We start from the raw sequence: 16,545 nt of genomic DNA, 5'->3' as shown, positions 1-16,545 counted from the left end.
GTGTTAGTGTATCATAAAGTATCCAGTAACAAATGTGTCCGCATCATTCAACTTCCTCCATCGTGAGCTGCGAGGTGTCGCCGAAAAAAATCAATTACCAATCTACTTCAACTTGTAGACAGCGTGAGACCATTAGAGACAGTTGATAATAAATAGTTTAGTGTTTTCCCTGTTTGAGTCATTTTATCGATCTATAATTTTCTACACTACAAAAATAATAAACGTAGGTATGATTTGTTCAGATAGCTTATCAAAACACTATCAGTATCTACCAATACTCAAGGCTCCAGTGTCTGTATTGTATCTAAAGTGAAAAAGTTGTATCGGGGCACCCCTAATTCTTCTATTGTAAAAATATGGTTGGGAAACAGTGTTTTAAATACATGTATCCTGATTCGTTATCAACCAATCAACAGACTACAGTGTTTATAGCTCTGCCTTTTAGGTACTGTCAACAAACTGTGTTGCATAAATCTGTTGTTTTGACACATTTTTAGACAACTTTTAACAATGTCAATGTGAAAAACATTCATAAAAGTGTACAACCCATGTGTTGAACAACCATCAGAACTTCCACTATAGCCGGGGTGTCCACGCCTTTTCCAGGAAACATAAAAATGAAACGATACATTTTGTACATGAGAGATGGTAAAGCCATGGTATCCAATGCTGAGCAATCTTAAGACCACATCCCATGTAATGTCGTTCATAAGGAATACATTTTATTTTTAGAATATGTCGCAGGCCAAAACAAAATTAACTGTGGAAAATGACACTCGGGTCACACTTTGGACACCCTTGCACCAAACTGTTTTTACACTGAGGGAGGAAGTTACATACATATGCTTAGAGCAGTGGTTCTCAACCTTTTTCAGTGATGTACCCCCTGAGAACACTTTTTGAATTCAGGTACCCCCTAATCAGAGCAAAGCATTTTTGGTTGAAAAAAAGAGATAAAGAAGTAAAATACTGCACTATGTCATCAGTTTCTGATTTATTAAATTGTATAACAGTGCAAAATATTGCTCATTTGTAGTGGTCTTTCTTGAACTATTTGGAAAAAAATATATAAAAATAACTAAAAACTTGTTGAAAAATAAACAAGTGATTCAATCATAAATAAAGATTTCTACACACAGAAGTAATCATCAACTTAAAGTGCCCTCTTTGGGGATTGTAATAGAGATCCATCTGGATTCATGAACTTAATTCTAAACATTTCTTCACAAAAAAAGAAATCTTTAACATCAATATTTATGGAACATGTCCACAAAAAAATCTAGCTGTCAACACTGAATAATGAATTGTTGCATTTCTTTTCAAAGTTTATGAACTTACATTCATATTTTGTTGAAGTATTATTCAACAAATATATTTATGAAGGATTTTTGAATTGCGGCATACCTTCAAGTACCCCCATTTGAGAACGATAAATATGAATCTGTCAAAAAAATACCATATGCTTGTTATTACCTGCAATAATCAATCCATGTGGGCTGTCTTTCTCCATCAAAAACTCAACATGCAATTTTTTTTGTTGTTGTTGTTGTTTTTCAGCTAGCTGAGGAACAGAAACAAGCTGTAAGTGTTACAACTGTGAGGGAAGCGATGGGCATGTTTGAAATAAACACATTAGTGGTTGCCAAAGGAGTTAGCTTTTGATCTAATATAGTGTGTTTCCTAATACTTGGTGTGTTTTTTACCCAAATGCAGACGGCACCAGGTGTGAAATATTTTGTCCGGAATATACAATGATAATAACAAATAGTTAAAATATAATAAGATACACATAATGATAATGAATACACAGATAATATAGTAAAAATACATTTATACTACTCACGCTCTTTTCTTGCAGCTGACATGTTGTTTCTACCGCCAAACCTCCCCATCATTTAAGGGATCATATAATGATTTTTTTTTCTACATTTAAATCACTTTCTTGTTGTTTACATAACATGTAATGGTCGTTCTGTGGTCCAAATTTTGTCTTCAAGCCGCTTTTTGACCGTCTCTTCAGATTGTGCCGTTTTGTGGGCAATCTTATTAATGTGCCTCCACTTCAACTTTTCTCCGCGCCAGCCATATTGTAGTTTTTAGCGCTTCCATGTGAAATCTACTGACAGATATAAGTTAGAACTATATGCTACTTTGGACTAGAAATGGCAACAGCGGAGGAAGCATGTCTGTGTACGGCAGGCCTGGGCAATTATTTTGACTGGGGGTCAAATTTAGAGAAAATAAAATGTCTGGGTGCGGGTATATCTATTTTTAGGACCACCAAAACAAAACCTCACAATAATGTCTGATTGAATGATAAAAACCTTATGACAGACCATCTTACAAAAACAGAACAGAATTTTACAGTTTTTTACTGAATGAGACACCCAGAATGTACATGAAAATAAAGAATGTGAGATTTACAATATTAACTATGAACGATAAAACACTGAATATTGACAATACATGAACGTCGCTCCTCTTTTACCTCTCGATCAACATTATGTACAATCAAGCAAAACACAACAAAAAATGCAACAAACACAGCGAAATATGAACGCAATCGATTAAAAAAAACCTCACCTACAATCTGATATATCTGATGTATCGCTAAGCTTTAGAACTTTGTTGTAAAAATATCCTTCCGGGTCTGTCCCTGACACCCGCATTTCAGGCTGGCTGCTCTGGAAACACTCAGTGGAAACGCTCCCTATCCACACTGCTTGGTGCCTCGTCTGAGCTGCTGTGACTTAGATGACCATAGTAACTAGTATATCATGCAAAAGCGCAGAGTCCAACCATTGAAATACTTTGTATAGTTCAATCTTACGGTCATTTTAAAACATCACTGAACATCATAATGGCAGCTACAGTTTCCATCTTAAAGATCTAAAATAATTATTTGGGAATGTCCGGCGGCCCTGATTGAAAAGCTTAACAGGCCGCATTCGGCCCCCGGGCCTAAATTTTTCCTGGTCTGGTATACGGGCAAAACAAGAGTATAGAAAAATGAAGGACCTTATTGACCACAGCATCGGACGACACAAGCAGATTGGCGCTAAGATCTTTGGGTAAATATTTACCATATATGGAGACATCTATTGCAAATTCCAAACGGCTCGTTTGGAAGAAGTATGAGTGAAGGCAAGATTATTTTATAAATATCTCCGCAATGCCCCCACATTCAAATTTTCAAGACTTATACAGATCCCAAATACACAAAATCAGATAACATCAGGTAAGAAAAGTTTGTTTTGCATAAGAAGGTCCCATTAATACTAAAAAGTGTGGCCCCAGAGTAACCCATCCATGCCTGTAAACGCCAGCTTTACAGGCAACTATGTGAGTAGATACTTTAAAAGCAGCTGCTGCCATCTTGTGTTGTTAATTGTTAATACAATGAGTGGTTGCCTACAACCGCAGCTTTTAAAGGCCTACTGAAATGAGATTTTCTTATTTAAATGTGAATAGCAGGTCCATTCTATGTGTCATACTTGATCATTTTGCGATTTTGCAATATTTTTGCTGAAAGGATTTAGTAGAGAACATCGACGATAAAGTTTGCAACTTTTGGTCGCTAATAAAAAAGCCTTGCCTTTACCGGAAGTAGCAGACGATGTGCGCGTGACGTCACTGGTGGTAGGGCTCCTCACATCCTCACATTATTCATAATGTGAGCCTCCAACAGCAAGACCTATTCGGACCGAGAAAGCGACAATTTCTCCATTAATTTGAGCGAGGATGAAAAATTTGTGGATGAAGAAATTTAGAGTGACGGACTAGAAAAAAAAAAAAAAAAAAAGGCGATTGCATTGGGAGCGATTCAGATGTTTTCAGACACATTTACTAGGATAATTCTGGGAAATCCCTTATCTTTCTATTGTGTTGCTAGTGTTTTAGTGAGTTAAATAGTACCTGATAGTCGGAGGGGTGTGTCCACGGGTGTCTTGACGCCAGTCTCTGAGAGAAGTCACGGCAGCTAAGCACGACAGAACCTCCGCTGATCTCCAATAAGAGGCGACTTATTTCCACAATTTTCGCACCGAAACCTGCCGGTCGACATGTAGTCGGGAACCATGTTCGCTTGACCGCTCTGATCCATAGTAAAGTTTCACCTCCGGGAATTTTAAACAAGGAAACACCGTGTGTTTGTGTGGCTAAAGGCTAAAAGCTTCCCACCTCCACCTTTCCACTTTGACTTCTCCAATATTAATTGAACAAATTGCAAAAGATTCAGCAACACAGATGTCCAAAATACTGTGTAATTGCGCGATGAAAAGAGACAACTAATATGCGCTAATATGTCCCCTCCAACCAATAACGTCACAAACACGCGTCATCATTCCGCGAAGTTTTCAACAGGAAACTCTGCGGGAAATTTAAAATTGTAATTTAGTCAACTAAACCGGCCGTATTGGCATGTGTTGCAATGTTAATATTTCATCATTGATAAATAAACTATCAGACTGCGTGGTGGGTAGTAGTGGGTTTCAGTAGGCCTTTAAGAAGGAAATATGGTGTTATTTCATGTATGTTTTTAGATGCTCACCATAGGCCGCTTGTAGATGTTGTGGTAAAAACTAACCGACCTAACAAATCCTTTATCGAATGTCCACATTTCTAAATCATGCAAAAGGCTTCAAGCAATGGCGATGTGCCCTGAGTTGCAATATGGTTTTCAGTGCGGTCAAATGTGCTTTCCTGTACGTGATGCAGACTCAGGGTCCCGGCTCGCCACGCTCCTCCCCCAGCCACACCATCAGCAGGCCCATCCCCACACCCATCCACTCGGACTCGGCCGGCACCACTCCGACTCACACACCTCAGGACTCCCTCATGGGCGTGGGAGGCGACGTTCAGGAGGCCTTCGCTCAGGGTAACGTTTCGGAAAAATATATTTACACAGCAATGTGGTGACAATTGTTTTGTCTTTTGAAGGAGCCAGGAGAAATTTGAGAAACGACCTCCTCGTCGCAGCTGACTCCATAACCAATACAATGTCGTCGCTGGTAAAGGAGTTGAATTCAGGTAGGTTAGAATGACAGCCCTTCAAAGATATAGTCATTGAAATATGCTTACATTTTCTCATTGATATTCACACATTAATCACTAACACCATTTGAACATAAATGCCTCAATGTGTTAAAAAACTGCAGAAAAATGCACACCTAGTTATCATTTTATTAAAGGCAAACTACAAGAAGACAATGTCAACTCTGAAAATAATGCAGTTAAAGTGCCTCCTGCTGGCTGGATAGAAGAATACAAGTTCATTTAAAATCATTAGGGCAGGGGTGTCAAACTCAAATACAGAGTGGGTTAAAATTTAAAACTGAACAAAACCACGGGCCAAGGTTGAACAAATTAACCTTTTAATAGGGACCCAAACAAATTTTGCATTGAATATTGAACAAGCAAGGCTTATATAACTTTATAGTGACATGTAAAATCGAGTTTTAAATAATAATAATAATTAAAAAATATCAATGGCATATCAAATAAAATTTAAATAAAAATGTAATGCCTCTTTTCTATTTGCAACCCTCTGAGGTAAATATCAAAATAAACTTTTTCCACAGGCTAATAATACATTTGCAAATAAAATAACAATAATAAATGAATCAAACATTCAAGCCTTGAAGTAGCAAGAGAAAGTGCATGAGTAAAACGTTAATTATTGCTTGGGGGGGCGGGTTATATTTTAGCGTCCCGGGAGAGTTAGTGCTGTAAGGGGTTCTGGGTATTTGTTCTGTTGTGTTACGGTGCGGATGTTCTCCCGAAATGTGTTTGTTATTCTTGTTTGGTGTGGGTTCGCAGTGTGGTGCATATTTGTAACAGTGTTAAAGTTGTTTATACGACCACCCTCAGTGTGACCTGTATGGCTGTTGAACAAGTATGCCTTGCATTCACTTGTGTGCGTGTGTGTGTAAAAGCCGCATATATTATGTGACTAGGTTGGCACGCTATTTCTATGTAGGAAAAGCGGACGTGACGACAGGTTGTAGAGGATGCTAAAGGCAGTGCCATTAAGGCACGACCCCAATATTGTTGTCCAGGTGGGAATCGGGAGAAATTCGTAAAAATGGTTGCCCCGGGAGATTTTCAGGAGGGGCACTGAAATTTGGGAGTCTGGGAAAATCGGGAGGGTTGGCAAGTATGAGTATTACCGGTGAATGCGGTGTTACAGCGGCACTGCCGCTGTATAATACCGGCGGGCCAGCTCTAATGTTAATTTCATATTGCCTTAAGGGCCAAATTAAATTACACGGCGGGCCAACTTTGGCCCGCGGGCCAGAGTTTGACACCCATGCATTAGGAAAACTGCACTTGGTACAAATGATGATCCAAAACTTTGTTTTTGAGCCTGAATAGCTAGAGGATGGCTACATTATCCTTATGTGAGACTATCACGCATGTTTTTTTGTTTTTTTTAATGGGCAGCATGGTGACACAGGGGTTTGTGTATGTGCCTCACAATACGAAGGTCCTGAATTCAATCCGGGGCTCGGGATCTTTCTGTGTGGGGTTTGCATGTTCTCCCCGTGACTGCGTGGGTTCCCTCCAGGTGCTCCGGCTTCCTCCCACTTCCAAAGACATGCACCTGGGGATAGGTTGATTGGCAACACTAAATTGGCCCTAGTGTGTGAATGTGAGTGTGAATGTTGTCTGTCTATCTGTGTTGGCCCTGCGATGAGGTGGCGACTTGTCCAGGATGTACCCCACCTACCGCCTGAATGTAGCTAAGATAGGCTTTAGCACCCCCTGCAATCCCAAAAGGGACAAGCGGTAGTAAATGGATGGATGAATGGATTCTAAATCATAAAACTTAGCAAGAGGCAGCTAACAATGTAGCCAATTGTAGCTCTGTTCCACCTATAAAGCGCATTAAAAACCTTCATTAATGTTTGATACACATGCTGTAAATATATATGTAATGTAGTAACAGGCACTATCATAACACGTAATATTTACAAATTATACGCATATGGAGGCGTATTAATTTCCCAGACGCATCGCAACGTTTGCTTTTCCCTTCAACAAGATAACAACACGACTAATCATGGCAGACATCATGAGAGCTGTCACGCCAAATTTCTTCCCCCTCCAAAAGTGAAGTGAAGTGAATTATATTTATATAGCGCTTTTTCCTCAAGTGACTCAAAGCGCTTTACATAGTGAAACCCAATATCTAAGTTACAATTAAACCAGTGTGGGTGGCACTGGGAGCAGGTGGGTAAAGTGTCTTGCCCAAGGACACAACGGCATTGACTTGGAAGGCGTAAGCGGGGATGGAACCTGCAACCCTCAAGTTGCTGGCACGGCCACTCTATCAACCGAGCTATACCGCCCCCCGGAAGACATTTGGCGTGAGAGCCCCTCTAATGCCTGAAGGACCCCAATGAGGGGGGAAGGACCTTAAAGCAGCCCACACATCTGCCTGTTTTAAAAGCATTATAACAGGCTGATTGTCATTGGTGAAAAATAACGGTAAGGAAAAAATATTAGCATTTCAGCATGCTAACCTTTAAACGTATTTTTGCTTCGCTAATTTTCCAGCTGTAACCCTTAAGAGTCATATAACTTGCTTAAAGCTGCCCACACAGCTGCCTGTTTTAAAAGTATTATAATTGGCTGATTGTCATTGGTGAAAAATAACAGTGAAGAAAAAATATTAGCATTCAACCATGCTAACCTTTCAAGCTATTTTTGCTTCGCTAATTTTGCAGCTGTAACACTTAAGAGTCATATAACTTGGTATCATCACGCCCTCATTGGGGTCCTTCAGGTATTAGAGGGGCTGTCACGCCAAATGTCTTCCGGGGGGAAGGTTTTTGTAGGGGGGAAGAAATTTGGCGTGACAGAGCCAACAACGACTACTTTGAGACGAATGATTATCCAGAACCTCTTGTTTTTGAGCATGAACTTTTGGAACTATATCGTTTTAGTTTAAGTATCATTAATGTAAAAAGTGTTTCAAAATTTTTGACACCCTACTTTTAACTGTTTAAAGATCAAGGTTTTGGCCAACACACTTTCAATACACTACTGTCAAACCCAGAACTGGGCAAATTAAGGCCCGGGGCCCGTTAAGTTTTTCCATCTGGCACGCTGGACATTCCCAAATAATTGTTTTAGATGATTAAGATAGAAACTGTAGCTGCCATTATGATGTGCACTCATGTTCTCTAATGACCGTAAGTATTTCAATGGTTGGAATCTGCGCGTTTGGATGATATACCAGTTACTATGGTAATCTAATTAGTTACTACAGTAATCTAATTAGTTACCACTGGGTGTGAGTTTTCTTTGCCCTTTTGTGGGTTCCTCCGAGGATGTTGTAGTCGTAATGATTTGTGCAGTCCTTTGAGACATTTGTGATTTGGGGCTATATAAATAAACATTGATTGATTGATTGACTATGGTCATATAGTTACTTACTATGGTAATCTACGTCACAGCAGCTCAGCTGAAGCACCAAGCAGTGTGGGCGGAAAGCGTTTCCACAGACAACAGAAGGAGATTTTCACGACAAAGTTCTAAAGCTTAGTGATATATCAGATTGTTGGTGGGTTTATTTTGTACCCTTTGTGTTCATATTTCACAATTTGTTGCGTTTTTGTTGCGTTTCACTTGATTGTAAAATATGTTGATCGAAAGGGGGGGTGACATTCATATTTTGTCAATATTCAGTGTTTTACCCTTCTTCATAGAAAAATTTTAAATTCCATTCCATTTTATAAGGCGGTCTGTCATAACGTTTTTAGCATTCAATCAGACGTTATTGTGAGGTTTTGTATTAGTGTTCCTAAAAATAAATAACCCGCCCCCAGACACATTTTTTTCTCAAAATGTGGCCCCCCGAGTCAAAATAGTTGCCCAGGCCTGGTCAAACCTGAGACTTATTAAAACATTTTATAATATGCAAGCTTCATTTGCTGTACATTTGTGCTAAATCGGTGGTCCCCAACCTTTTTGTATCCGCGGACCGGTCACTGCTTAAGGGGGTCGATCCTTTTTTCTTTTTTTTTTCTTTGTCATGAAAAAAGGACGTTTTTGTCATGAAAAAGGGAGGTTTTTGTGGTTGGTGCTCTAATTGTAAGTGTATATTGTGTTTTTTATGTTGCTTTAATAAAAATAAAAATAAAATATATATATATATTTTTTTCTTTTTGAAATAAAAATGAATTTAAAAAATTTCTGCTTCAGTGGTTGGGGACCACTGTGCTAAATGATGAGACAAACACTACAGTATATCCAAGTGGCGTTTTCTTCCTCAGAGGGTGGAAGTGAGACGGAGAGCACTGTGGACTCCGATTTCGGCCGCGGCGACATCTTTGCAACGACAACCTCAGAAGCGTTGTTCAGCTATAAACCCAGGAATGCAGCAGAGGAGGAGGAGGACGAGCAGGACCGGTACGAAAACGACCTGGAGCGGCAGCTGGAAGGCGAGCTCAAGTTGGAGAAGCTGATGAGGCACAGGCAGGAGGCGGAAGAGACCTGCATGGTGAGTTCATGGCAACATGGAAGCTGAGTGATCTTTTCTTCGAACTTCTGTGCGGTGCTTTCAGGTGACACTGCAGCCGTGACGGTGTTGGTCCAGGACACTGGTGAGTATGCACTTCATAATCATCAACTTGCTGTCTTTGGCGATACGACTAATGTGACACCCGCTCTTCACAGGTGAGCAATATCAAAAGCAACAATAAGTGAAGACGCTGAACACAACAACACTGGCTGGATCCTAGCCTGGAATAGACTTGTGTAAAGATTATATATATTTTTAACCAACCTCATAATTAAGGTGAAACTGTGAGCTGTTCAAAGTCAAGAGATTATAATAATCACCAAGCGCTCTATTACTCTATACCACAGGTGCCATATCTTCATCTTATTATTATTATTATTATTATGCTTTGTGTTTGGGTTGTTCAGCAGATGTAGAAATGTACGGTTGTAAATGTGTGTTGTTTTTTTTTAAATATATATTTCCAGCCACGTCACTTTCCTACTATTTTTGTCACATGTATTGTTTTATTTGCAACATTAGTACTATTATTATTATTATTATTAATAATGCACACTTCTTTAGCTGTTTGAGGGAACTCTCTGTGGAGCTGCCAGTTCAGCATGTAGCCAACATCAAAGCAATTTTCACTGGAAAGAAATGCATAAGTACTGTAACAGCTAAGATGTAATTACTTTAATGTGGTTGTTACTGTTGATTAAATGATGTAAAAAAAAAAAAAAAAATTTAAATTAGAAAAAAATCCACTTTTAAGAGCATTCAACAAATTTGTTTATAATCTGGTTTCTAAATTAATGTTTTGGTTGTTGTATGTGTCAACACACCACACATTCGAGTTCATGTAATACCATCATTGTGTGCAGTATATCTAGTTTTGGGGACTTTTCAGCTAAGTTCATAGCAGTGATTTTTTGCATGGCGGTGATGCATAATAAAAGTGTTGACGCGATGCCACAAATCTTGTCTGCTTGCTTCATTTCCCAGGAAGACACACTTAAGTGGATTTGCTTCAGCGGCGCACGTTTATTATACTGTATGTCATTTTTACAATGTGCAGTTTTACACACCTTATACTAGCATCAATGTTACCCATTCTTTGCAGGTATGTCATTTGAAAAACGGTGTACTAAATTAATGAAAGAGATAAATAAATAGTATTTTTTTTGTGTATTATTCCTCACTGTGCTGTATTTTTATACTGGACACACTACTACTCCCTGTTGTTTGAATGTGAGTAATGTCCCAAGATGTCACTTTTTAGAAACTAAAGGACATATTTTAAACAACTTATTCCCAAACTGTGGTACGCAGGTACACCAGAGAGTGTTTTCCAAAAAAAATGTAATTATACTAGATACATGTACAGGTTAAATACATATGTATTAACCAGAGATTTTCTGTTTGTAGATTAAAATTAAATATTCCTTATATTTGTCAGAGTTAGTTGGTGACGAACCCCAAGAGGCAGAGATGGAGGCAGGGATGGAGTGAGAAAACATGATTTAATTAAAATATTAGAACAAGAACAAACCAAAGGGGTACAACCAAAAGCGCGCACGAGGCGGATAACAAACTAAGGGAGATAGCATGGGAGCTAGAAAATAAAAGGAGCTTAACATGGAAGCTAGCAAAAATAAAAAGGGTCTAGCGTGGAAGCTAGCGGGTAGCGAGCAGTAAAACAAAAGTCATAACGTGTAGAACAAAACAAACTGGAAGCAGGGAACAAAGAACAGTAAGCTACAAACATCTAACGGATATAGCTTACCGCTACACTGCAAAAACAAAACACGGCACGACACGACAGGAGCGGCATCAACAAGACATTGACATTGGCAAATCAATAATCCAGCGCTGACTGGAAGACAAAGCAGGTACAAATAGGAGTGGGCTGACTGACACCAGGTGTGGCCAGGTGCCAATCCGCCGCAGCTGAGGGGAAACAAAGCACTCAGGGAGACAAACAGGAAGCTGAACCAAAATAAGAGTGCTGACAGGAACTAAGGACAGGAAATACTAAACACACAGAGGAAAAACTAAAACACAAACAAACTGTCAGTGGCAAGCCTGACAATATTAATATTTAGGTCTCCTTAAGCTATAGTTGTTGCAGATACTAGCTGCTTATTTAAGATGAGATGGCCATGCGGAGGCAGCAAAAAATTGCAAAGCAGACCATTTTTGAAGTGGTACGGTACTTTTTTTACTTTAAAAAAATGATTCATGTAATTGTATCGAAATTATTAAAGGTTGACTGACATGTGCAGACATACTTTAACAACTGCTTGTGTATATACCGTATATAAATATCAGTGGTGTGCCATTAGCAAGGCCTGATCTGCTGGCCTAACATAAATCATGATCATAGATTAATAAAAGCAAATTTTAATCTACTTTCCATAAAGTATTCATCGTATTCTCTTCATGTCTTATTAGGCTCCGGTGTTGCTTGTTTTTAACGTTAGAGCTTTTATCCAACCAGAATTCAGCTAGCTTGTTGCCAGCGCTGTATGAATAGACAGTTGATAGACCATTGCGATAGCCAATCAGATCACGAGTTGTTGACAGTAGCTCATCTAGGTGGCTTTACGCTATACGTGACTGTGATTGGATTGTTGCTTGTCACTTCCAAGTGAGAATCCAATCACATGTTGTAATTTGGTCTTTAACATACCTGGCCAACAGAGAATTCATCGGTTCTCGCTTTTTCAACTCACAAAGAAAAAGTTCAAATATTGTATTAATTTATTTTTCCTAATATGCTCTTTACAATTATTTTAAATTTGACAGAACCACGTAAGGTATTTTTAAATGCTGATGAGGGTTCATTGATTTTTAAATATGCTGAAATATAGCCTGTTTTGTACACTGTTGAGGTGATTCAATGTCCAGTAATTGTGCACAAGTGTGTTTCTGTATAGTATTTCTCCAACCATGATCATGTGGTGACATAAATTATGGTCTTTTGCGGGGTATTTATTAAAGTCGGACCAAGTAGGACATCACTAAAGGCCTAGTTGGGAAACGCACAGCCCATCCATCCATTTCTACCGCTTATTCCCTTTGGGGTCACAGGGGGCGCTGGTGCCTATCTTAGCTACAATCGGGCGGAAGGCGGGATACACCCTGGACAAGTCGCTTCCTCATCGCAGGGCCAACACAGATAGACAGACAACATTCACACTCACATTCACACACTAGGTCCAATTTAGTGTTGCCAATCAACCTATCCCAAGGTGCATGTCTTTGAAGGTGGGAGGAAGCTGGAGTACCCGGAGGGAACCCACGCAGTCACGGGGAGGACAATTATTTGAATTTTGACAATACCACATAAGGTATGTTTTGAATGCTGATGCAGGTTCATTAATTTTTAAATGTGCCGAAATATAGCCTTTTCTGTACACTGTTGAGGTGATTCAGTGTGCAGTAGTGCTTGGGTGTGTTTCTGTATAGTATTTGTCCATGTGGTGACATAAATGATGGCCTTTTGCGGGGTATTTATTAAAGGCCTACTGAAACCCACTACTACCGACCACGCAGTCTGATAGTTTATATATTAATGATGAAATATTAACATTGCAACACGTGACAATACAGCCTTTTTAGTTTACTAAATTGCAATTTTAAATTTCCCGCGGAGTTTCTTGTTGAAAACGTTGCGGAATGATGACGCGTGTGCGTGATGTCACGGACTGTCAGGAAATATTAGCTCAGCACCAGATACAGCTAAAAGTCGTCTCTTTTCATCGCATAATTACACAGTAATTTGGACATCTGTGTTGCTGAATCTTATGCGATTTGTTCAATTAATAATGGAGACTATAAAGAAGAATGCTGTTGGTGGAAAGCGGTGTATTGCAGCTGCCTTTAGCACCGAGACACAGCCGGTGTTTGTTTGTTTTTAACACAGAGCGGTCAAGCGAACATGTTTCTCTACGTCAACTAGCATGTTTTTGGATGGGAAAATTGTGATACATATCATACCGGAGACGTCATTGGATTATTCGTCCTCCTGCAGTAGCTGTTTAAAAGGCAGTTGTGAGCTTGGCCCGGCTTCTCTCTGAGACACTGCGTGTTCACCGCAGCCATCCGACCTCAACGTATGTCTTTACAATCTCACTAAAACACTATTAAACAATAAGCAGATAAAAGATCTTCCAGAATTATCCTAGTAAATGTGTCTAATTACATCTGAAATGCTCACACTGCCGCCGCCCGGAGCCGTCGCTTTTTATTTTATTTTATATTTTAATTTTTTCTAGTCCTCCGCTATCAATATCATCATCCACGAATATTTCATCCTCGCTCAAATTAATGGGGGAATTGTCGTTTTCTCGGTCCGAATAGCTCTTGCTGCTGGAGGCTCCCGTTAAAAACAATGTGAGTACATGAGGAGCCCTCACCCTTGTGATGTCATCGTCTGCGACTTCCGGTAAAGGCGAGGCTTTTTTCTTATCAGCACCAAAAGTTGCGAACTTTATCGTCGATGTTCGCTACTAAATCCTTTCAGCAAAAATATGGCAATATCGCGAAATGATCAAGTATGACACATAGAATGGACCTGCTATCCCCGTTCAAATAAGAAAATCTCATTTCAGTAGGCTTTTAAAGATGGACCAAGTAGGACATCACTGAAAGCCTAGGTGGGAAACACACAGCCCACCACTGATAAATATACACTACACTTTAATTGTTTGTATCTAAAAAACAACAACAACACAATATTGTTTTAAATCAATCAATCAATCAATCAATCAATCAATCAATGTTTATTTATATAGCCCTAAATCACAAGTGTCTCAAAGGGCTGCACAACCACTACGACATCCTCGGAAGAACCCACATAAGGGCAAGGAAAACTCACACCCAGTGGGCAAGGAGAACTCACACCCAGTGGGACGTCAGTGACAATGATGACTATGAGAACCTTGGGGACCGAAAAGCAATGGATGTCGAGCGGGTCTAACATGATAGTATAAAATATGAATAACATGAATGTATTAAATGCACAGTATATTAGTATATTTTAATTGTTAATATTTTAATTGTATCATATTAGTATAATTTAAAAAAAAAGACCAGATAAGATAATAAATCAATACGAACATCACATTGGCAGGACACCATTAGTGTTAAAAAAAAAGAAAAAAAGTCTGTGTTAATGAAAATGTATGTATTTTCGAAAAAAGACGTCAAGAGCAAAGAAAGCAGCCCGCTGTTACAAATGATCAACGCACCAAGACATGATTGGTCAGCCTTGTGACAGATGTTATACAGCCAGCCAATCAAATAAAACATTGGTGCCAAGCTGTCCAATCAGCGGCCGTTTTCCCACTCAGCGGTAGTAGTGAATGGGCGTCGGAGGGTGGGGTGACTCAGACGGAAAATAGCTGTTTCTATTTTTTATCTACACGTCGAAACCTGGAGTTCACTGGTGAGTCCAATCTGCTCCGGTTTTTGGTTTGTTTTGCTACTGTACGTCAAACGCAGAAAGGGAAAGATGGAGACATTTCAGCGTATTTCCGTATGTGTGTTTGCATCTTTAGCGTAGGTGTTTATTAGCCTTGGTTGGTCGGTGTGCATATGTCGGCTGTCATAATTCTTTCAAAGTGTATACTGGAGCACAATATAACCTGAGGCTGTTACCGTTAAGCTCGCTGTTGGATAGTCTCGTGTCATTGCGTGTGTTCTGTTGCATGGAAAAGGGCTAATTAATTTGCTTTGTCCGGTTGTAGTTTTTTCGCGAAGTAAGTTAGCTTCTTTGCTATATTTTATTTTAAAAACTACAGGAAGTGCAACTCCTTCGTTTTCCGGGTCTGTCTATTTTTGAGCAGCGTAGGGGGGCGGTAACTGGCGACTGTTCAAATGGTTTTCATTGACGGTTCTCAGGTGCTGCTGTGCTGTGAAAGCATTTTTTAAATGTAGTTTTGGTCTAATTAAATGTAAAACATTATACGCCGCTAATTAGCCTTGATTAACATTTTGAAAACCATATGCTCTTATTTTGGTTTGACCCGAGCTCTGCGAACGTGCACGTTCTAGTCCAGCGGTCTCAAACATGCGGCCCGCGGGCCAATTGCGGCCTGCGAGACATTATTATGTGGCCCGCATTTCGATATGACAATTTAATGTTGGTGCAGCTTGCGAGTTTAATATGAAGGGCGCATGACAGCGTCATAAATCTTAATTTACAATCGAATCACTTGTTTATTTTTCAACAAGTTTTTTAGTTATTTTTATATCTTTTTTTCAAAATAATTCAAGAAAGGCCACTACAAATGAGCAATATTTTTCACTGTTGTACGATTTAATAAATCAGAAACTGACGACATAGTGCTGTATTTTACTTCTTTATCTCTTTTTTTCAACCAAAAATGCTCTTGCTCTGATTAGGGCAGGGGTCTCAAACTCAATTTACCTGGGGGCCACTGGATACAGAAACTGGGTGAGGCTGGTCCGCGAGAAAAGATTTCTTAAAAAATCTAACATGCACTTTTTAATGAATTCACCTTCTATGAATGGCTTTCTCGCCCTAACAACATACTTGCCAACCCTCACCATTTTTCCGGGAGACTCCTGAATTTCAGTGCACCTCCCGACAATCTACCGTTGCAACTATTCTCCCGAATTTGTCCTAATTTTCACCCGGCCGACATTATTATGGGCTGCCGTGACTGCACTGCCTTTAACGTCCTCTACAACAGTGGTTCTCAACCTTTTTTCACTGTGAACTGTGAACATTTTTTTTAATTCAAGTACTTCCTAATCAGAGCAAAGCATTTTTGGTTGAAAAAAAGAGATAAAGAAGTAAAATACAGCACTATGCCATCAGTTTCTGATTTATTAAATTGTTTATTAACAGTGCAAAATATTGCTCATTTTTAGTGGTCTTTCTTGAACTATTTTGAAAAAAAGACATAAAAATAACTAAAAAACTTGTTGAAAAATGAACAAGTGATTCAATTGTAAATTAAGATCTATATTAAACTTGCGGGCCGCACCAACATTAAATTGTCATATCG

The 16,545-nt window shown here is 39.2% G+C and overlaps 2 protein-coding genes across 3 annotated transcripts in view; both read left to right on the top strand.

The window, feature by feature from the left end:
- The window catches only part of dtna (dystrobrevin, alpha), a 65,514-nt gene extending 55,030 nt beyond the window's left edge, over positions 1 to 10,484 (top strand). The window contains 6 exon segments of the mRNA XM_061920494.1: positions 1,558 to 1,581; positions 4,717 to 4,876; positions 4,939 to 5,028; positions 9,279 to 9,505; positions 9,570 to 9,608; positions 9,682 to 10,484. Of these exon segments, the coding sequence (XP_061776478.1) occupies positions 1,558 to 1,581; positions 4,717 to 4,876; positions 4,939 to 5,028; positions 9,279 to 9,505; positions 9,570 to 9,587 (519 nt within the window). The 3' untranslated portion in view covers positions 9,588 to 9,608; positions 9,682 to 10,484.
- A 4,372-nt stretch (positions 10,485 to 14,856) lies between these two features.
- Positions 14,857 to 16,545, top strand: part of mapre2 (microtubule-associated protein, RP/EB family, member 2) — a 38,627-nt gene continuing 36,938 nt past the window's right edge. Inside the window, exon 1 of one of the 2 annotated variants that reach the window (XM_061920491.1) lies at positions 14,857 to 14,957. The gene's annotated coding sequence lies outside the window, so the exon portion shown is untranslated. Of the gene's footprint in view, positions 14,958 to 15,026; positions 15,048 to 16,545 lie in introns of those variants that run through there. The other variant, XM_061920492.1, reaches the window with a different exon arrangement.

This window comes from Nerophis ophidion, linkage group LG14, assembly GCF_033978795.1.
Source record: "Nerophis ophidion isolate RoL-2023_Sa linkage group LG14, RoL_Noph_v1.0, whole genome shotgun sequence".
NCBI lineage: Eukaryota > Metazoa > Chordata > Actinopteri > Syngnathiformes > Syngnathidae > Nerophis > Nerophis ophidion.
The sequence above is the reverse complement of the archived record's forward strand: the minus strand, read 5'-3'. Positions and strand labels throughout refer to the sequence as shown.